Source organism: Palaemon carinicauda, chromosome 18 (genome assembly GCF_036898095.1).
Source record: "Palaemon carinicauda isolate YSFRI2023 chromosome 18, ASM3689809v2, whole genome shotgun sequence".
NCBI classification, from domain to species: domain Eukaryota; kingdom Metazoa; phylum Arthropoda; class Malacostraca; order Decapoda; family Palaemonidae; genus Palaemon; species Palaemon carinicauda.
Genome location: NC_090742.1, coordinates 18881364 through 18898863, shown reverse-complemented (window position 1 = coordinate 18898863; position 17500 = coordinate 18881364). Strand labels below are relative to the sequence as shown.

Sequence of the window (17500 nt, the reverse complement as noted above, 5' to 3'; positions counted from 1 at the left end):
TTAAAAAATATAAGAGACACACAAAATGTTTTAACTGAAACTATTTGCAATATCTATTTGCAATTTAAGATTTGCAACCAAATCTTGAGAAAGTTATATTATTATTAAATTTCCACTTCTTGAAAGCGATTTAGTTATAAAGCAATTTCTCAAAGTGCTGCTCAGCAGTCCACAGCAACAACCATCCTTGATGAAGAAGACCGTATTGCTGTGCTATATCAAAGGTGACAGCTTCAAACGTCCCAGTCTGAATAGGCGAATAGAATAAACAAGGATTTAAAAGCATCGTCCAAATATCTCGCCTCACCTTTACGTACATGTTGATGATGTTTGAGGTTCGAATGTGATCAAAGACGGAGGCAATTTATATTGATATCTTCTTGTCTAACATTCTGACACGACCTTCTTCCACCAGGTCAAATCACTTGCTTTCTTTTTTAAAAAAAAAAAGAAAAAAAAAAGGATTATGGAAATGACCTGGTTGACAATTCAGAGAAGAAAAACATAATCAGTCTTTTTATCTCATTCTGCCACTTGCAATAGAATGAAGCTAATATAACCTGAGGTGGCCGATGTGGTAACGTCCCTGACTGGTGAACGCAACACTGCGGTTCGAGTCCCGCTCAAACTCGTTAGTTTCTTTGGTCGCTGCAACCTCACCATCCTTGAGAGCTAAGTAAGGGAGGTTTGGGGGAGCCAACAGATCTATCTGCTGAGCCATCAGTAGCCATTACCTGGCCCTTCTTGGTCCCAGCTTGGATGGAGAGGGGACATGGGTGCTGATCATATGTATAAATTGTCAGTCGCTAGGGCATTGTCCTGCTTGATAGGGCAATGTCACAGTCTCTTGCCTCCGCCATTTATGAGCGACCTTTAAACTTTAATTGTACCCATTCTTCATAACCACAATTTTCCCTCTTAAGTGAAAGCATTGCCGTATTTGGTAAGCATTCACCTGAAGCATCTTGAACTCATTTTTTAGGCATTTAGAAGAAAGAAATTTTCGCCATTTATTCATTTTACTTCCTAATCTTTTTGAATATAAACTTTGGTTCCTTTAATCTGTAGTATTCTTCAATTAAAATCATAGCATCCTTTTCAACATTATATATCCAGTATAATACTATTTCTATTTTCATTATTTTCATCATTTTTTTTCCTTGTGGCTGATATTAAGTTTCCTATTATTCATTCCATAATCTAGAACGATACTAATGGCTGTAGATATAAAATAAAAGTTATTAATGATATGAAGTATATTCTGGTATTGCTTGAAGCCTAATACTGGATGACATGTCAGTAACTCAACATACATTTACTCAACGCGATGTTTTCCTACCGAAATCTTTGAACTTTTTATTTACTATAGAAATAATTCAATTCTAAACCCAGAAGAGCTCAAGCCCCTACCACTCCATATTGATGAAGAACTTTTTAATTTTGACATAAATTAGTGTATGTAACCCGTCTAAATATTTAGATACACCATAAATGAAGGACGAAGAGACCGAATAATCGAACGTCTGCAATATACATATATATATATATATATATATATATATATAATATATATATATATATATATATATATATATAAATAACCATCATCACCATCTTGACGACTTGAGAACCTTCAGTCTCTATTGTTGGAATTGCTTGAAAGAAATATAAAACTCAACTTCAAAGAGCTGTTACTTTGGGGCAAGTATATTCGAAAGATAAAATAAAAGAAACTGGAGGTCAGTTCCTGATTAAAAATAAGAGAATATTAGAAACAAAAAGATCTATATAAGAGGAGGAAGAAAAAAAACATTGGTCTGCTACAAAAAGAATGAAAGAGAATAAGGCGTTCTGTTTACTGGTAAGAATGCATTTATGCATTATGGAAATCTAGCCAATAGTTGTGGCATGAAAGATCATTCACAATCTACAAGATGTTAACTGTAAAGGACTTGAACGTCCTGCGTTTTTCTCTGACCATTCTTTATCATTATTATTATAATTACTAGCCAAGCCAAAACCCTAGTTGGAAAAGCGAGATGCTATGAGCCCAAGGGCTCCATCAGGGAAAAATAGCCCAGTGAGGAGAGGAAATAAGGAAATAAATAAATGATATGAATAAATTAACAATATATCATTCTAAAAACAGTAACTGCGTCAAAACAAATATGTTATATATAAACTGTTAACAACGTTAATAACAGATATGTCATATATAAACAATAAAAACACTCATGTCAGCCTGGTCAACATAAAAACATTTGCTCCAACTTTGAATTTTTGAAGTTCTACTGATTCAACTACCCGATTAGGAAGATCACCACAACTTGGAAACAGCTGGAATAAAACTTTTAGAATACTGTGTACAGTAGTAGTAAGCCTCATAATGGAGAAGGCCTGGCTATTAGAATTAACTGCATGCCTAATATTACGAACAGGATAGAATTGTCCAGGGAGATCTGAATGTAAAGGATGGTCAGAGTTATGAAAAATCTTATGCAACATGCATAATGAACTAATTGAACAGTGACCATGGAGAATTTAAGAATATAAAATCCTGTTTAATAAATGCAGAGATGAACATATATTGCAAATGAAAAACCTTACATGAAATATCTATGAAACTAATGACATATTGAATATATGGGCATTAATTGAAAATAGGCGATACCAAAGAGAAATAGTTAACAGATGGACTGCATACTGAGACACTGAATATGGGGGGTGGGGGGGGGGGTATCAATTGAAAACCGTCTGCACCAAAGAAAGAAGTAACGAACGGAGGTAATTGCCATAAGAAAAAACATATATTCGTGAAAGAACTATGCATGATCAAAACGAATAGATTAAAGATAAGAACCCAATCAAAAGCTGTAATTCACATAATAAAAGCTAAAGATAAAACCATAGAAATGAATTCCTATTAAAAAAAACGATAAGAGACTTTTCTACAAAATGGTTAAAAGTAGTGTTTACCAAACACTGCGATTCTTTTACCTAAGAGGAAAACTATAACACTAAAAAATGGACAAGAAAAAACTATATATATAATAACATAATTACATTTTCATTGAATAAAACATGCAAATGACGTGAGTACCTTCCACAATCATCGTCTTCAGAAAAGGAAGTCACCAAACGTGACCACACGACTGGGCTGCATCTGAAGGCGTGGCCTTCCCTTCGAGGTCATTCCTGAAAGGGGCCGGTATAAATAGAGCATTTCCTCCGTATTGGACCACATACGAATCTGAGATCCTATTAACATGTACACGAAAGTGAGGTTCAAAGTGATCGGATTGAATTTTAATATCTTAGTTCGTTCCAATCTCCCATATATACTGTATATATATATATATATATATATATATATATATATATATATATATATATATATATATATATATATATATATATACACACACAGTATATATCTTTCTTTTCACACTGTGTGACATTACCAGATGTATGATTACTCGGTTTTTTCCCGTCACTCGAGTATGGGGGGGAGGGGGGGGAGGGATAGCCATGTGTTAGTCATGAAAGGGGATAGGGGTGGGAAGGGTTGAATCTGTGTGAGTGTGTGCATATACATCTACACAACTAGTCGTAATTTTTGACGGGTCGTGTACACTAGTTTGAAAATATAACACTGAGGAGTTACGTGAATGGGCACAACATCTAAGTGGAGATTTATGATTTCAGTAATGTTTAATTTATCTATAAATCAAGTTCTGGGGAGTGATGTGACATTATGTATATGCATAAACAATATATGTAAAAAATATATACATAATTCTGTAATTACCTGTTAAAAATATAAGGTTAAACTGTGACTGAAATGATCTTAGAATTCTTTGGATTAGGTAATATATTACCATTCTTATCATGTGCTTTTTGGCATACTAGATCCTAGACGTCCAGATTTCTTTAGTGCTTTGACAAGTGTTTTTAATATATATAATAAAACAAAAGAAATTTTAATTTAAAAATGACAAACTGCTTGTGACCTCTTGATGCTTTAATTAAAGACAAACTAATTAATTTCCAGGTAACTCTGCTGTGTTTGGCGGCCGTGGCTTTGGCCCGCCCTGACAAGCCTGCCCCAGCTGGGTATGGGTATGCCCCACCAACACCAGCATACGCCCCACCTCAGCCATCCTACTCAGCCCCTCAACCATCCTACGAGAAAAAAGAGGTAACTACCTAATTTCTGTAAGTAGGTTTAGGTATCAAGGAGATATTCATCAACTATTCAACTGATTTCTAATCACCTAAGAATATTTAAACAGGAGAAATTTGTCTATTATAATTTATTTGATTTTGTCATGAGACTTTCTTAATATAAAAAATCAGATAATGTATAAATATGATCTAAATATACTGATAAAACCAATAGGACTTAGCTCAAGCGCTGCCCTTTTGGCAATTTTCTAAAAATTAAAAACATTTGGGAATAAAAATGGAGACAGTATTGTTTGCAGAAGAGGTTTACATATAAAGTAAATTTACAGTAGCAAGGAATTAAACATTAAATGAAATACATCTTCTTACGCCTTTCAGGAGGGTATGCCCTTCGACTTCGAGTACGCCGTCAAGGACGACTACAAGGGTCTCGACTTCGACCACAACTCCAACTCCGACGGCAAGGTCGTCAACGGTCAGTACCGCATCCTACTCCCCGACGGTCGCACTCAGATCGTCACTTACACCGCCGATCACCACAACGGATACCAGGCTGAGGTCACTCACGAGGGCGAGGCCCAGTACCCACAACCCCAGCCCTACAAGCCAGCCCCCTCATACTCAGCCCCTGCTCCCGCTTACTCAGCCCCGGCTCCGACTTATGAACAACCCAAGCCCTCATACGGTGTTCCACACTGATGAACCGACTCTTTCATTGTCATTAATAACGATATTTATGTGCAAATGTCTTAATTAAATATGCAAATACGGAAACAATTTTCATTAAAAATCCATTTTATTTCAGAAACCTGCTTCCTTAGATATTAAATGGTTATCTTTAAGATGAAAATAAGCAAAATGAACTCTTAGAATGAAAGGATACTGAACAGTAGATTATCAACCTTTTCCAAGGCAAAAGACTGATTTAGATAGCAATATAGTCTCAAAGTCCTAAGCCCTCCAACCCGATGCGTGTAAATTAATAAATGGTTAAAGCAGAAGCAAATACGTCAGCAACCTGACATACCATCAAATATTTGAATATTTCCCCTTTCCAATGGTAGAAGTAACGTACAGATATCATAAGTTTATCAGATGTTATAATTCATAACCTTTAATCTTTTTGCGAAAAATTCTGTAAAAATTTGTAGCGTGGCAAGTTACATTAGAAGGCTATAAAAAGTTTCTCCAGCACTTTCCAGGGTGCCACCAACCATCTTCTAACCCTTAAAGAGCTACTTTTAACAAATATAGGGGACACACTAAATGTTTTTACTGAAACTGCTTTGCAATATCTATTTGCAATTTAAGATTTGCAACCAAAGCCTGAAAAAGTTATATTATTATTAAATTTTCACTTCTTGAAAGCAGATTAGTTTTAAAGCAATTTCTCAAAGTGCTGCTTTGCAGTCCACAGCAACAACCATCCTCGATAAAGAAGACCTTATTGCTGTGCTATATCAAAGGTGACAGCTTCAAACGTCCCAGTCTGAAGAGGCGAATAGAATAAACTCGGATTTGAAAGCATTGTCCAAATATCTCGCCTCACCATTACATACATGTTGATGATGTTTGAGATTCCAATGTGATCGAAGACGGAGGCAATTTATATCGATATCTTCCTTTCTATCATTTTGACACGACCTTCTCCCACAAGGTCAAGTTCCTTGCTTTCCTTTAGAAATAAAGAAAAAAAGAAAAAAAAAAGGATTATGGAAATGACCTGGTTGACAATTCAAAGCAGAAAACACATAATCAGTCATTTTATCGCATTCTGCCACTTGCAATAGAATTAAGCTAATATAACCTGTGATGCCCGACGTGGTAACGTCCCTGACTGGAGAAAACCAGACTGGGGTTCGAGTCACGCTCAAACTCCTTATTTTTTTGGTCGCTGCAACCTCACCCTCCTTGTGAGCTATGGATGGGGGGGGGAGCCTAAGAATCTATCTGCTGAGTCACTAGCAGTCATTGCCTGACCCTCCTTGGTCCTAGCTTGGGTGGAGAAGGGGCATGGGCGCTGATCATATGTATAAATGGTCAGTGTCTAGAGCATTGTCCTGCTTCATAGGGCAATGACTCTGTCCCTTACCTCTGCCATTCATGAGCGACCTTCAAACCTTACCTGTACCCATTCTTCATAACCACATTTTTCCTCTTCAGTGAAAGCATTGCCGTACTTGGTAAGCATTCACCTGAAGCATCTTGAAATCTCATTTTTTAAGCATTTAGAAGAAATAAATTTTCGCCACTTATTAAGTTTACTTCCTAATCCATTTGAAAATAAAATTTGTTTTTTTAATTTGTAGTATTCTTCATTTAAAATCATAGCATTCTTTTCAACATGATATATCCAGTATAATACTATTCTTATTTTCATTATCATCATCATTGTTTTTTTGTTGTTGCTGTTATTAATTTTCCTATTACTCTATCCACAATCTTGAACGAATTGTTCTAATTATAGTATACAAGTCATTAATGAAATGAAGTATATTCTTGTATTGCTTGAAGCATAATACTGAATGGCATGTCAGTTACTCAACATACATTCTCTCACTGCGATGTTTTCCCACCGAAATCTTTGAACTGCCGGTTATCAGAACGGATAGGAGGCCCACCGGTTACCTAAAACGGCACCCGCTTTCTTTCGCCACTCTTCCCCCTTACATCAAAGAGTTAAATCTATTCGGGGTGAAGATTGCTGTGTCGTATCTAAGAAATACGTCCCCTGATATTATGCGATATCCTTATTTGGATGCTCGCGCCAGGAGTTAGAATCCTGGAGACCTTCGGTTTAATTCCCTGGGAGTATCACTGTAGCAAATATCCCTTACAAGGCTACCTGAAGGAAGCCTTCCCTCAGGACGACATGGCACTCTCACCCAAAAATAGATTTTTCACTTTGCTTAAAATCCGTTATTTACCATAGAAATAATTAAATTGTAAACACAGAAGAGCACAAGTCCCTACTGCTCCATATAGTTGAAGAACTTTTTAATATTGGCATGATTAGTATACGTAAATCGTCTAAATATTTAGATAGATATGTACACATAAACAGATTCATTCCTTCCCACACCCTCCCCCTTTCGTAACTAAGGTATGAGTACTTCCGCTCTACCATAAATGAAGGACAGAAAGACCGAATAACCAAACGTCTGGAATATATATATATATATATATATATATATATATATATATATATATATATATATATATATATATATATATATATATATATACATATAATCATCATCATCATCACCATCTTGACGACTTGACGACCTTCAGTCTCTAATGTTGGAATTGCTTGAATGAAATATAAAACTCGACTTCAAAGAGCTATTACTTTGGGGCAAGTATATTCGAGAGATAAAATAAGTGAAACTGGAGGTCAATTTCTGATTAAAAAAAAAGCGAATATTCGAAAAGGTCTGTTTGAAAGGAGAAATAAGAAGGAAATGAGAACTGTTTAAGATAAAATATAGTAAAAAATAAAAATTAATTGTTCATAAAAAAAAACTGGAATATATGCTCTTTAGAAAGAATATGGAAAAAATTAAGAACGCCTGCTCTGTTCGAAAGAAGATTAAGAAACAGAAAGATCTGTTTCAGAGGAGAAAGAAAAGAAACGGAGGTCTGCTCCAAAAAGAATGAAAGAGAATAAGGCGTTCTGTTTACTGGTAAGAATGCATTTATGCATTATGGAGATATAGCCAATAGTTGTGGCCGGAAAGATCATTCACAATTTACAAGATGTTAACTGTAAAGGACTTGAACGTCCTGCGTTTTTCTCTGACCGTTCTGTATGTCAGTGACTATGGAGAATTTACGAATATAATAGCCTATTTAATAAATGCAGAGATGAACAAATATTGCGTAAATGAAAAACTTTACATGATATATCTATGAAACTAATGATATATTGAATATATGGGTATTAATTGAAAATAGGCGATACCAAAGAGGAAAAGTAACAAATGGACTGCATGCTGAGACACTGAATATGGGGTATCAATTGAAAACCATCTGTACCAAAGAAACAAGTAACGAACGGAGGTACATGACATAAGAAAAAACATATATTCGTGAAATAACTATGCATGATCAAAACGAATAGATTAAAAATAAGAACCCAATCAAATGCTGTAATTCACATAATAAAAGCTAAAGATAAAACCATAGCAATGAATTCCTATTAAAAAAACGATAAGAGACTTTTCTACAAAATGGTTGAAAGTAGTGTTTACCAAACACTGCTATACTTTTACCTAAGTGGAAAACTAAAACACTAAAAAATGGACACGAAAAAACTATATGTTTTATATTATAATTACATTTTCCTTGAATAAAACATGCAAATGACGTGAGTACTTTCCAAAATCATCGTCTTCAGAAAATGAAGTCAACGGATGTGACCACACGACTGGGCTGCGTCTGAAGGCGTTGCCTTCCCTTCGAGGTCACTCCTGAAATGGGCCGGTATAAATAGAGCATTCCTCCATATTGGACCACATACGGATCTGAAATCGTATCAACATGTACACGAAGGTGAGGTCAAAGTGATCGGATTGAATTTTAATCTTAGTTCTTCCCAATCTCCCATATATATATATACATATATATATATATATATATATATATATATATATATATATATATATATATATATATATATATATGTGTGCGTGTATGTCTGTATGCATACATATATATACTACCGCTAGAGAGTTATGGGGTGCTTTGATTGGCCAGACAGTACTACATTGGATCCTTCTCTCTGGTTACGGTTCACTTTCCCTTTGCCTACACATACACCGAATAGTCTGGCATATTTTTTACAGATTCTCCTCTGTCCTCATACACCTTACAACACTGAGATTACCAAACAATTCTTCTTCACCAAAGGGGTTAACTACTGCGCTGTAATTGTTCAGTGGCAACTTTTATCTTTGTAAGGGTAGAAGAGATTCCTTAGCTATGGTAAGCAGCTCTTCTAGGACACTCCAAAATCAAAGCATTGTTCTCTGTTCTTGGGTAGTGCCACAGCCTCTGTACCATGGTCTTTCACTGTCTTGGGTTAAAGTTCTCTTGCTTGAGGGTACACTCGGGCACGCTATTCTATGTAATTTCTCTTCCTCTTCTTTTGTTAAAGTTTTTATAGTTTATATAGGAATTATTTATTTCAATGTCGTTACTGTCCTTAAATTATTTTAATTTTCCTTGTTTCCTTTCCTCACTGGGCTATTTTCCCTGTTGGTGCCCCTGGGCTTATAGCATTCTTCTTTTCCAACTAGGGTTGTAGCTTAGCAATTAATAATAATAATAATAATAATAATAATAATAATAATATATACATATATATATGTATATACAGTATAGGTATATATATATATATATATATATATATATATACATACACATATATATATATATATGTATATATATATATATATATATATATATATATATATATATCTTTCCTGTCACACTGTGTGATATTGCCAGATGCATGATTACTCGATTTTTCCCCGTCCCTCGAGTAGGGGGGGGGGTGAAGGTAGCCATGTTGTAGTCAGGAAAGGTGATAGGGGTGAGAAGGGTTAAATCTGTGTGAGTGTGTGTGCATATCCATCTAGATATCTAATCGTAATTTTTGACGGGTCATGTACACTAGTTTGAAAATATAACACTTAGGAGTTTTGTGAATGGGCACAGCATCTATGTGGAGATTTGTGATTTCAGTAATTCCTAATTTACTAATTTCTCTGTAAATCAAGTTCTGCGGTGTGACTTGACATTACGCATATGCATAAACAATAAGTGTGAACGATATTTACATAATTCTGAAATCACTTGGAAAATATATAAAGTTAAATTGTGACTGTATAAATCTTAGAATTCTGTGGATTAGGTAATATGCAATATTACCATTCTTATCTTGCGCTTGTTGGCATACTATATCCTAGACGTCTAGATTTCTTTAATGTTCTGACAAGTGATTTTATATAATTAAACAAACAAAATCTAGTTTAGAAATGACAAACTACTAGTGACCTCTTGATGCTTTCATTAAAGACAAACTAATTAATTTCCAGGTAACTATGCTATGTTTGGCGGCTGTGGCTTTGGCCCGCCCTGACAAGCCTGCCCCAGCTGGGTATGGGTATGCCCCACCAACACCAGCATACGCCCCACCTCAGCCATCCTACTCAGCCCCTCAACCATCCTATTCAGCCCCTCGACCATCCTACGAGAAAAAAGAGGTAACTATCTAATTTCTGTTAGTAGGTTTAGGTATCAAAGAGATATTCATCAACTATTCAACTGATTTCTAATCACCTAAGAATATTTAAACATGAAAAATTTGTCTATTATAATTTATCCGATCTTGTCATGACACTTTCTTAATATCAAAAATCAGATAATGAATAAATATGATCTAAATATACTGATAAAACCAATATGACTTAGCTCATGCGCTGCCCTTTTGGCACTTTTCCAAATTATTAAAAACATTTTGGAATAAAAATGGAGACTATTGTTTGCAGAAGAGGTTTACATCTAAAGTAAATTTACGACAGCAAGGAATTAAACATCAAATGAAATATATCTTCTTACGCATTTCAGGAGGGTATGCCCTTTGACTTCGAGTACGCCGTCAGGGATGACTACAAGGGTCTCGACTTCGACCACGACTCCAACTCTGACGGCAAGGTCGTCAACGGTCAGTACCGCGTCCTCCTCCCCGACGGTCGCACTCAGATCGTCACTTACACCTCCGATCACCACAACGGATATCAGGCTGAGGTCACTTACGAGGGCGAGGCACAGTACCCACAACCCCAGCCCTACAAGCCAGCCCCTTCATACTCAGCCACAGCCCCGACTTACGAACAACCCAAGCCCTCATACGGTGTTCCACACTGATGAACCGACTCTTTCATTGTCATTAATAACGATATTTATGTGCAAATGTCTTAATTAAATATGCAAATACGAAAACAATTTTTATTGAAAATCAATCTCATTTCAGAAAGCTGATTTCTTAGATATCAAATAGTTACCTTTAAGATGAAAATGAGCAAAATGAACTCTTAGAATGATAGAATACTGAACAGTAGATTGTCATCTTTTTCCAAGGCAAAAGACTGATTTAGATAGCAATATAGTCTCAAAGTCCTAATCTTTGTAGCTATTGATAATATAGTTAATATGCAAAATTTATAACTAACTTCCAACCCGATACCTGTAAATAAATAAATGGCTAAAGTGGAAGCAAATACGTCAGCAATCTGACATACCATCAAATATTTGAATATTTCCCCTTTCCAATGGTATAAGTATTATAGAGATATAAGTTTATCAAAAGCTATAATTCATAACCTTTAATCTTTTTGTGAAAAATTCTGTAAAAATTCGTAGCGTGGTGAGTTACTTTAGAAGGCTATAATGAGTTTCTCTGGCATTTACCATGATGGCACCCTCCAACTTCTTTTAAAAAATATAAGAGCCACACAAAATGCTTTAACTGAAACTATTTGCAATATCTATATGCAATTTAAGATTTGCAACCGAATCCTGAGAAAGTTATATTATTATTAAATTTCCACTTCCTCAAAGCAATTTAGTTATAAAGCAATTTCTCAAAGTGCTGCTTTGCAGTCCATAGCAAAAACCATCCTTGATGAAGAAGGCCTTATTGCCGTGCTATATCAAAGATGACAGCTTCAGATGTCCCAGTCTGAAGAGGCGAATAAAATAAACGAGGATTTAAAAGCATCGTCGAAATATCTCGCCTCAGCCTTAAGTACATGTTGATGATGTTTGAGGTTCAAATGTGATCAAAGACGGAGGCAGTTTATATCGATATCTTCCTTTCCATCATTCTGACACGACCTTCTCCCACAAGGTCAAATCCCTTGCTTTCCTTAAAGAAAAAAAAAAGATTATGGAAATGACCTGTTTGATAATTCAAAGCAGAAAAACATAATCAGTCTTTCTATCTCATCCTGCTATTTGCAATAGAATGAAGCTAATATAACCTGTGGTGGCCGAAGTGGTAACGTCCCTGACTGGTGAACGCAACACTGCGGTTTGAGTCTCGCTCAAACTCGTTAGTTTCTTTGGTCGCTGCAACCTCACCATCCTTGAGAGCTAAGTAAGGGAGGTTTGGGGGAGCCAACAGATCTATCTGCCGAGCCATCAGCAGCCAATACCTGGCCCTTCTTGGTCCTAGCTTGGATGGAGAGGGGACATGGGTGCTGATCATATGTATAAATTGTCAGTCGCTAGGGCATTGTCCTGCTTGATAGGGCAATGTCGCTGTCTCTTGCCACTGCCATTCATGAGTGACCTTTAAACTTTAATTGTACCCATTCTTTATAACCACAATTTTCGTCTTAAGTGAAAGCATTGCCGTATTTGGTGAGCATTCACCTGAAGCATCTTGAACTCTCATTTTTTAGGCATTTAGGAAAAATAAATTTTCGCCATTTATTAATTTTACTTCCTAATCTATTTGAATATAAACTTTGGTTCCTTTAATCTGTAGTATTCTTCAATTAAAATCATAGCATCCTTTTCATCATTATATATCCAGTATAATACTATTTTTATTTTCATTATTTTCATCATTATTTTTTTGTTGCGGCTGATATTAATTTTCCTATTATTTATTCCATAATCTAGAACGATACTAAAGGCTGTATATATAATATAAAAGTCATTAATGAAATGAAGTATATTCTTGTATTGCTTGAAAACAAATACTGGATGACATGTCAGTAACTCAACATACATTTACTCACTGCGATGTTTTCTCACCACCGAAATCTTTGAACTTTTTATTTACTATAGAAATAATTCAATTGTAAACCCAGAATAGCTCAAGCCCCTACTACTCCATATTGATAAAGAACTTTTTAATATTGACATAAATTAGTGTACGTGATCCATCTAAATATTTAGATAGATATGTAGAGACAAATAAATTCAACACTTCCAACACCCTCCCCCTTTTCTAACTACAACCCCTCTCACTAGGGTAAGGACGAAGAGACCGAATAATCGAACGTTTGCAATATATATATATATATATATATATATATATATATATATATATATATATATATATATATATATATATAATCATCATCATCACCATCTTGACAACTTGAAAACCTTCAGTCTCTAATGTTGGAATTGCTTGAAAGAAATATAAAACTCTACTTCAAAGAGCTATTACTTTGGGGCAAGTATATTCGAAAGATAAAATAAAAGAAACTGGAGGTCAGTTCCTGATTAAAAATAAGAGAATATTAGAAACAAAAAGATCTATATAAGAGGAGGAAGAAAAAAAACGTTGGTCTGCTACAAAAAGAATGAAAGAGAATAAGGCGTTCTGTTTACTGGTAAGAATGCATTTATGCATTATGGAAATCTAGCCAATAGTTGTGGCCGGAAAGATCATTCACAATCTACAAGATGTTAACTGTAAAGGACTTGAACGTCCTGCGTTTTTCTCTGATAATTCTTTATCATTATTATTATAATTACTAGCCAAGCTAAAACCCTAGTTGGAAAAGCGAGATTCTATGAGCCCGAGGGCTCCATCAGGGAAAAATAGCCCAGTGAGGAAAGGAAATAAGGAAATAAATAAATGATATGAATAAATTAACAATATATCATTCTAAAAACAGTAACTGCGTCAAAACAGATATGTCATATATAAACTGTTAACAACGTTAAAAACAGATATGTCATATATAAACAATAAAAAGACTCATGTCAGCCTGGTCAACATAAAAACATTTGCTCCAACTTTGAATTTTTGAAGTTCTACTGATTCAACTACCCGATTAGGAAGATCGCCACAACTTGGAAACAGCTGGAATAAAACTTTTAGAATACTGTGTAGTATTGAGCCTCATAATGGAGAAGGCCTGGCTATTAGAATTAACTGCATGCCTAATATTACGAACAGGATAGAATTGTCCAGGGAGATCTGAATGTAAAGGATGGTCAGAGTTATGAAAAATCTTATGCAACATGCATAATGAACTAATTGAACAGTGACCATGGAGAATTTAAGAATATAAAATCCTGTTTAATAAATGCAGAGATGAACATATATTGCAAATGAAAAACCTTACATGAAATATCTATGAAACTAATGACATATTGAATATATGGGCATTAATTGAAAATAGGCGATACCAAAGAGAAATAGTTAACAGATGGACTGCATACTGAGACACTGAATATGGGGGGTGGGGGGGGGGGTATCAATTGAAAACCGTCTGCACCAAAGAAAGAAGTAACGAACGGAGGTAATTGCCATAAGAAAAAACATATATTCGTGAAAGAACTATGCATGATCAAAACGAATAGATTAAAGATAAGAACCCAATCAAAAGCTGTAATTCACATAATAAAAGCTAAAGATAAAACCATAGAAATGAATTCCTATTAAAAAAAACGATAAGAGACTTTTCTACAAAATGGTTAAAAGTAGTGTTTACCAAACACTGCGATTCTTTTACCTAAGAGGAAAACTATAACACTAAAAAATGGACAAGAAAAAACTATATATATAATAACATAATTACATTTTCATTGAATAAAACATGCAAATGACGTGAGTACCTTCCACAATCATCGTCTTCAGAAAAGGAAGTCACCAAACGTGACCACACGACTGGGCTGCATCTGAAGGCGTGGCCTTCCCTTCGAGGTTATTCCTGAAAGGGGCCGGTATAAATAGAGCATTTCCTCCGTATTGGACCACATAAGGACCTGAAATCCTATCGACATGAACACGAAGGTGAGGTCAAAGTGATCGGATTGAATTATAATATCTTAGTTCGTTTCAATCTCCCATATATATATATATATATATATATATATATATATATATATATATATATATATATATATATATATATTTTTCCTGTCACACTGTGTGACATTCCCAAACGTATAATTACTCGGTTTTTCCCAGTCCATCGAGGAGAGGGGGGGGGGGGAAAGAAGTGTAGCCGAGTTGTAGTCATGAAAGGGGATAGGGGTGCGAAGGATTGAATCTGTGTGAGTGTGTGCATATCCATCTATATATTCAGTTGTAATTTTTGACGGGTTGTGTACACTAGTTTGAAAATATAACACTTACGAGTTTTGTGAATGGGCACAACATCTATGTGGCGTTTTGTGATTTAAATAAGGAGTAATTTGTCTTTAAATCAAGTTCTGGGGTGTGATATGACATTATGCATATGCATGAATAATATGTGTGAAAAAACATTGTCATAATTCTGTAATCACTAGTCAAAGGTATGTTAAACATTGACTGAAATTATCTTAGGATTCTGTGGAATAGGTAATATATTACCATTCTTATCATGTGCTTGTTGGCATACTAGATCCTAGACGTCTAGATTTCTTTAGTGTTCTGACAAGTGTTTTTAATATATATAATCAAACAAACAAAATGTAATTTAGAAATGACAAACTGCTTGTGACCTCTTGATGCTTTGATTAAAAACAAACTAATTAATTTACAGGTAACTCTGCTGTGTTTGGCGGCCGTGGCTTTGGCCCGCCCTGACAAGCCTGCCCCAGCTGGGTATGGGTATGCCCCACCAACACCAGCATACGACCCACCTCAGCCATCCTACTCAGCCCCTCAACCATCCTATTCAGCCCCTCAACCATCCTACGAGAAAAAAGAGGTAACTATCTAATTTCTATTCGTAGGTTTAGGTATCAAAGAGATATTCATCAACTATTCAACTGATTTCTAATCACCTAAGAATATTTAAACATGAAAAATTTGTCTATTATAATTCATCCGATCTTGTCATGACACTTTCTTAATATTAAAAATCAGATAATGTATAAATATGATCTAAACATAGTGATAAAACCAATATGATTTAGCTCAAGCGCTGCCCTTTTGGCAATTTTCCAAAAAATTAAAAGCATTTAGGAATAAAAAAGGAGACAGTATTGCTTGCAGAAGAGGTTTACATCTAAAGTGAATTTACAACAGCAAGGAATTAAATATCAAATGATATATATCTTCTTACGCATTTCAGGAGGGTATGCCCTTCGACTTCGAGTACGCCGTCAGGGATGACTACAAGGGTCTCGACTTCGACCACGACTCCAACTCCGACGGCAAGGTCGTCAACGGTCAGTACCGCGTCCTCCTCCCCGACGGTCGCACTCAGATCGTCACTTACACCGCCGATCACCACAACGGATACCAGGCTGAGGTCACTTACGAGGGAGAGGCCCAGTACCCACAACCCCAGTCGTACAAGCCAGCCCCTTCATACTCAGCCCCTGCTCCCTCATACTCAGCCCCAGCCCCGACTTACGAACAACCCAAGCCATCGTACGGTGTTCCACACTGATGAGCCGACTCTTTCATTGTCATTAATAACGATATTTAAATGCAAATGTCTTAATTAAATATGCAAATACGAAAACAATTTTTATTGAAAATCCCTTTTATTTTAGAAAACAGATTTCTTAGATATTAAATGATTAGTTTTAAGATGAAAATAAGCAAAATGAACTCTTGGAACAAAGAATACTGAACTGTAGATTACCACCTTTTTCCAAAGAAAAAAGCCTGATTTAGATAGCAATATAGTCTCAAAGTCCTAATCTTTGTAGCTATAGATAATATAGTTATTATGCAAAATTTATAACTACCCTCCAAACCAATATGTGTAAATTAATAAATGGTTAAAGCAGAAGCAAATACGTCAGCAACCTGACATACCATCAAATATTTGAATATTCCCTATTTCCAATGGTATAAGTAATGTACAGATATAAGTCTATCAGAAGTTATAATTTATAACCTCTAATCTTTTAGCGAAAAATTCTGTAAAAATTCGTAGCGTGGCGAGTTGCATTAGAAGGCTATAAAAAGTTTCTCCAGCACTTTCCAGGGTGCCACCAACCAACTTCTAATCCTTGAAGAGTTACTTTTAAAAAATATAGGGGACACTAAATGTTTTTACTGAAAATGCTTTGCAATATCTATTTGCAATTTAAGATTTGCAACCAAATCCTGAGAAAGTTATATTATTATAAAATTTCCACTTCTTGAAAGCAGATTAGTTATATAGCAATTTCTCAAAGTGTTCCTTTGCAATGCAGAGCAACAACCCTCCTCGATAAAGAAGACCTTATTGCTGTGCTATATCAAAGGTGACAGCTTCAGACATCCAGTCTGAAAAGGCGAATAAAATAAACTCGGATTTAAAAGCATCGTCCACATATCTCACCTCACCTTTAC

The 17500-nt window shown here is 35.3% G+C and overlaps 2 protein-coding genes and 1 long non-coding RNA gene across 3 annotated transcripts in view; 2 read left to right on the top strand and 1 right to left on the bottom strand.

Moving 5' to 3' along the window:
* The window catches only part of LOC137657666 (uncharacterized), a 415410-nt gene that overhangs the window by 144006 nt on the left and 253904 nt on the right, over positions 1-17500 (bottom strand). The window lies entirely within an intron of this gene.
* On the top strand, positions 3267-4884 carry LOC137657994 (cuticle protein 7-like). The gene is made up of 3 exons (XM_068392713.1): positions 3267-3278; positions 4052-4198; positions 4564-4884. Exons 1-3 carry the CDS (start codon positions 3267-3269, stop codon positions 4882-4884), a joined length of 480 nt encoding a protein of 159 aa, XP_068248814.1.
* LOC137657993 (cuticle protein 7-like) lies at positions 15002-16604 on the top strand. The gene is made up of 3 exons (XM_068392712.1): positions 15002-15013; positions 15744-15917; positions 16284-16604. Exons 1-3 carry the CDS (start codon positions 15002-15004, stop codon positions 16602-16604), a joined length of 507 nt encoding a protein of 168 aa, XP_068248813.1.

Bases quoted from the DNA above. Each gene is read 5' to 3' on its own strand.
- LOC137657994 (XM_068392713.1), top strand. The intron at 4,199-4,563 runs GTAACTACCTAA...TACGCCTTTCAG, and splicing joins CATCCTACGAGAAAAAAGAG to GAGGGTATGCCCTTCGACTT.
- LOC137657993 (XM_068392712.1), top strand. The intron at 15,918-16,283 runs GTAACTATCTAA...TACGCATTTCAG, and splicing joins CATCCTACGAGAAAAAAGAG to GAGGGTATGCCCTTCGACTT.